This window comes from Elephantulus edwardii, unplaced genomic scaffold, assembly GCF_000299155.1.
Source record: "Elephantulus edwardii isolate Elephantulus edwardi_28Jun2011 unplaced genomic scaffold, EleEdw1.0 scaffold00153, whole genome shotgun sequence".
In the NCBI taxonomy this organism is placed as follows: Eukaryota; Metazoa; Chordata; class Mammalia; order Macroscelidea; family Macroscelididae; genus Elephantulus; species Elephantulus edwardii.
The window spans coordinates 1,771,239-1,775,995 of record NW_006399903.1 but is presented as its reverse complement, the minus strand read 5'-3'; the positions used below and the strand labels follow the sequence as shown (position 1 = coordinate 1,775,995).

Below are 4,757 nucleotides of genomic sequence, written 5' to 3'. Positions count from 1 at the left end.
TGAACAATCTCAATCTCTTCACCATCCATCCTAGTGTGTAATAAATAGGGCTATTAGCTAAATGGTTAGTGGTTCAAATTTACCAGTGGCTCTGAGGCTGAGCACTTCCCTCCTGTAAGGATTTACAACATTGGAGGGTTGGCATGAAGTGGACTATGAAGAGGGTTGATAAACTGTGGTGAATTTGGGAACAAGCCCATGGAACAAAATGAATTAGCTCCTTGCATTAAGATTTACAGCGTTGGGTACGTGATGGAAGGCCATCATGAGCCAGAAGCCACTTGATGACGGTGGCTTTGGTTTGTTTTTGTTGACTGTGACAACTACTTATGCTGACTTGGGGTGTTTGTTGGCAGAGTTTACCAGCCTATGACAGCCCTGAGGTGTTCGGGCTGCACCCCAACGCAGACATCACTTACCAGAGCAAGCTGGCCAAGGACGTGCTGGACACGATTCTCGCCATCCAGCCCAAGGACAGCTCAAGTGGCGGAGACGAGAGCCGGGAGGCTGTGGTGGCCCGGCTGGCTGATGACATGCTGGAGAAGCTGCCCCCGGACTACAGCCCCTTTGAAGTGAGATCATGAGATTCTGATAAGATGTCAGATGAGGGATGGGGTGTGTGTGTGTGTGTGTGTGTGTGTGTGTGTGTGTGTGTGTTTGATTGGGGAAGCCAGAAAGTAAGATGCAGGATAGGAAACACATTTTTCTGATTTAAGAATTAAAAAAAAACACCCTTAATTTTGAAAAACCAGAAAACTGTTTTTCAATCCATGAATGTAATGGTTTAAAAAATATAAATAAATTGGATAAGAATGCTAGTATATATTGTTAGAAGTAGGCATTAATGGGTAAGCATTGCTTTGTCTAGAATTCCCCAAGGCATTCATAAGGGATTTGTTTGCTTGATTTAAGGAAAATAATACTTTCTTAGGTGAAAGCACCAGATTATTCAAACAAACAAATACGTTGCATAGTTTAATGCTTAGCTTAAAATCTCAGCCTTCTCAAACCCAAGGAATTGACATTTGCATTATTAATTCTTTGCATCTTCCTTCACTAACGCGGGTAATTTGTTTTTCAATCTGAAAGTACCTTCTAAGTAGAATTTAATGATTGTGAGTTATTTTCAGGCATTTTAAAAAAGTATTTACTTTTGCGGTATGTTTTAAAAATATCTACGATAATGTGAAAATTAAGTGCTTATTTCCTATGTTGTTAGCAGATGACTTGGAATGATCCCATGGCACTTTTATCAGTCACTAGTTTGACTGTGTATTACCCCCGTTAACACCTGATTTTCAGAAGGTCATTGGCAGCCTTTCGGCCTTTAGATTATTACTGTTTCTGCTATGCAAGCTATTTGGCAACAAGTACTACAGCGTGACTCAAGGACTTACCCAGAGACCTAGTCTCGGGAAAAGATATTTCTAGGAGGTCCCATGATCACTTGATTAGGAAAAATAACTTTTACTATTGGTGTTCATAAGGTGTCCCAATGCCACATTAAGATCTGCCACAATGCCATATTAAGAACTCCACTGCCAATTGGAAGGTTAGTGGTTCAAACCTATTAGTCACTCCAAGGCAGAAAAAAGCGGGAGATCTGCTTCGTGATGATAGATGGCAGTTCTGCTCTGTCCTGAGCTGTGGTGTTGGAATAGGGCACCGAATATCCCATGGGTACCTTGGACTACTAAAAAAAAAAACCCTGATATGTCTTAGAAAAAAGTGCAGCCAGAGTGATCTTTGGAGGTAAAATGACCAAGCTGCTCTCCAATCTTTGGACATATACTTAGGAGAGGCTGCTCCTTGGACAAAAACAAAATGTTTGGAAAGATAGAGGGTGAGCAAAGGAGAAGAAGATCCTTGTGAGACAGATTGACCTGATGACATCAGCAATGAACTCTAGTGTGTTAGATCATGAGGATGGCACAGGATAGAGCAAGGTTCAGGCTGGCTGTTATAGGGTTACTATGAGTTATGCTTGATTTGACAGGCCCTAACAACAACTACTACTACTGCCACTCTGTCCTGTAAATTAAGCCTACTGCTATCAATTTGATTCTGACTTATAGAGTCCCTTCAAAGGGTTTCTAAGCCCCTGGTGATGTAGTGTGTAAAGTGCTGGGATGCTAACTTAAAGATATGTAGTTGAAAATCCATCAGTCACTTCCTGAGAGAAAGATGGGTGGTCCCTTCCCGTAAAAATGTGCAGCCTTGGAAACTAGATGGAGAGTTGGAATCGTCTCCAGAACAGTAGGTTTTCTGATTTCTTTGTCCTACAAACAGTGTGACTGTGAATAGAAATTGGCTTGGTGACATATAGTAACAACATTTGCTTTCATCAGAATCATTTAATATAACATCAGAAAAGAAAAGAAAAAAAAAAGATCATTCATCCCTAAGAGTGACTGAAAGATTTCTAATGTAGTACAAATACCCAGGGAGCTCTGGTGGCCTAGTGGCAAGAAGCTGTGCTGCCAACACAAAGACATGAGGTTTGAATACCCCTGAAATTCGACAGGAGAAAGATGGCCAATCTCCTCCCATGCAGTTAACAGCCTCTGAAAATTAGCTGGAGGATCAGCTATGTGTCGGTTCTAACTCAATGGAATGTAACTGAGTAATTTAGAAATATCTGAAAAGATAATAATTGTTGTTGTTGTTATGTGCCGTCAAGTCGCTTGTGACTCATAGCGACCCTTTGTACAACAGCCCTAAACTCCGCTCTGTCCTGTGCCAATTGCACTGTCTCTGACACTCCCATCCTAATTATTCCAGTCACTGAATCAATCCACCTCATAGAGGGCCTTCCTCTCCTGCGCTGTCCCTCCACCCTCCCAAGCATGATGTCCTTCTCCAAGGACCTGTCTCTCCTCACAACATGTCCAAAGTATGTCAGACGAAGCCCCAGAATCCTTGCCTCCAAGGAGCCACCCGGTTTGACCCTTTCCAGGATGAATCTGTTTGTTTTCTTAGCAGTCCATGGTACCCTCAATACTCTTCTCCAGCACCACAACTCAAAGGCATCAATTCTCATAAATAAAAGTGGTCAGTAATGGGTTTTAAAACAAGCTGCATCTTCTTGCCAAATTTGTCGGTGCTATGACTCCCTTTATGGGGGAGTGTGGTGGCCCAGGGGTAAGGAGCTGCGCTGCCAACCTGAAGGCACACAGTTTGAATCCACAAATGCTCCACAGGAAAATGATGGGCCATCTCCTCCTGTGTGATTTGCTGCCTCTGAAAACCTGCTGGAGGGTGAGCTGTGAGTCAGTTCCCTCTCGATGGTCCATAACAACAACAACAGGACTTCCTGAAGCAGTTGGGTTTTGGGTAGCTGAGATTGCACTGTTTCTCTCTGTTCCACACAGAATTGCTTTGTGCAAGAGGCAACTTGGCAGTACCAGATGACATCAACAGTGGCTGCCAAAGTGTACAAAGTCAGCACTGCCTCATTAATCTAGTGCTGAGGTCACACGGGTGGAAGGCTTCAACAAGCAGACATTTTTTTTCTATTAAAGCTCACTCAGGATATTGTTGTTGTTGAGAACTGTTGACTCAGAACCAACCCATAGCTGACCCTCCAGCAGGTTTTCAGAGGCAGTTGATTGTACGGGAAGAGATTGCCCATCCTTTTCCTACAGAGCAGCTGGTGAATTTGAACTGCATGTCTTTGGAATTGCACTGCAGCTTCTTAACACTAAGCCACCAGAGCTCCCTATTCAAGAAGTTGTTTTTGTTAAGTGCCATTGAGTTGTAGGTGACTCATAGCGACTCTGTGGATGAAAGACCTGAACACTTCTACAATTTTCATCCTTTCTCCAGGTTCATAGGGTTTCCGGAGACAAGCTATTTTGGAGGTGGTAGCCACTCCTGCTTCCAAGCTTGTTTTAATCGGGATGCTACACCAAACACTGTCCGTCATGGGTAACCATTATCGCATTTGAAACATCAGTGTCACCATGTTCAGGTCACAGCAACCACCACTTACCTCTGTATGGCAAGTGGACAGACCAGGGCTATACGACCTAGAAGAATGTTTCACCAAAACCAGTTAAGAACAGGCCTGAGAGCCACGGATTAAAGTCAGCCACCTTTGACTTTCTGTCCACTAAGGCCAACTGATCTCTCTGTGTATGCTATTATTGTTGTTGTTGTTGTTGTTAAGTGCCATCAAGTTGTAGGCAACTCATAGTGACCCTATGAATGAAAAACCTGAACACTTGTATAATTTTCATCCTTTCTCCAGGTTCAAATTTAGGGTGCCAGTTCTGGGGAAAGTCCTCTCTCTGCTGTTTGTAGAAGAAGGTCTTTGTTTCCTTCAGTACCTGTAGGTGCACCGTTCTGTGAAGATCTCCATGCCTCTTGGCCCTCTTTATTGTTAAGAAGTCTGCACATTTCTATTTTTATGAAGAGCACATTCATTTACATTTTAATATTGGATGTAGTTTTAAATCCTTAGAGTGAAAAAACTTCCCTATGCAGACATTTAGTTTGTTAGAATTAAACTGTAATTTGTATGCATGTCTGTTTAGGGGTAGTCATGTTAACATTTGTAAAGAGAGGTTATGGTTTCAACAGTCAAGTTTGCCAAGGATCACCTATCTAGTTAAGCTTCAGCTGATCCAAACTACAGATGACGTAGCTGTTGTACCCACACGTCGATAGACAGTGTTTTCTTAACAGGGTGTGTATTTTACTGAATTACATGGCACAGAAATGCAACTTCCTTTGCAGCTCATAAAATTATCTTTAGA

General features: G+C 42.5%; 1 protein-coding gene across 1 annotated transcript in view; it reads left to right on the top strand.

The window, feature by feature from the left end:
* Positions 1–4,757, top strand: part of DNAH5 (dynein, axonemal, heavy chain 5) — a 382,826-nt gene that overhangs the window by 351,685 nt on the left and 26,384 nt on the right. Inside the window, exon 75 of the mRNA XM_006895016.1 lies at positions 357–572. Coding sequence (XP_006895078.1) covers positions 357–572 — 216 coding nt within the window. The remainder of the gene's footprint in view (positions 1–356; positions 573–4,757) is intronic.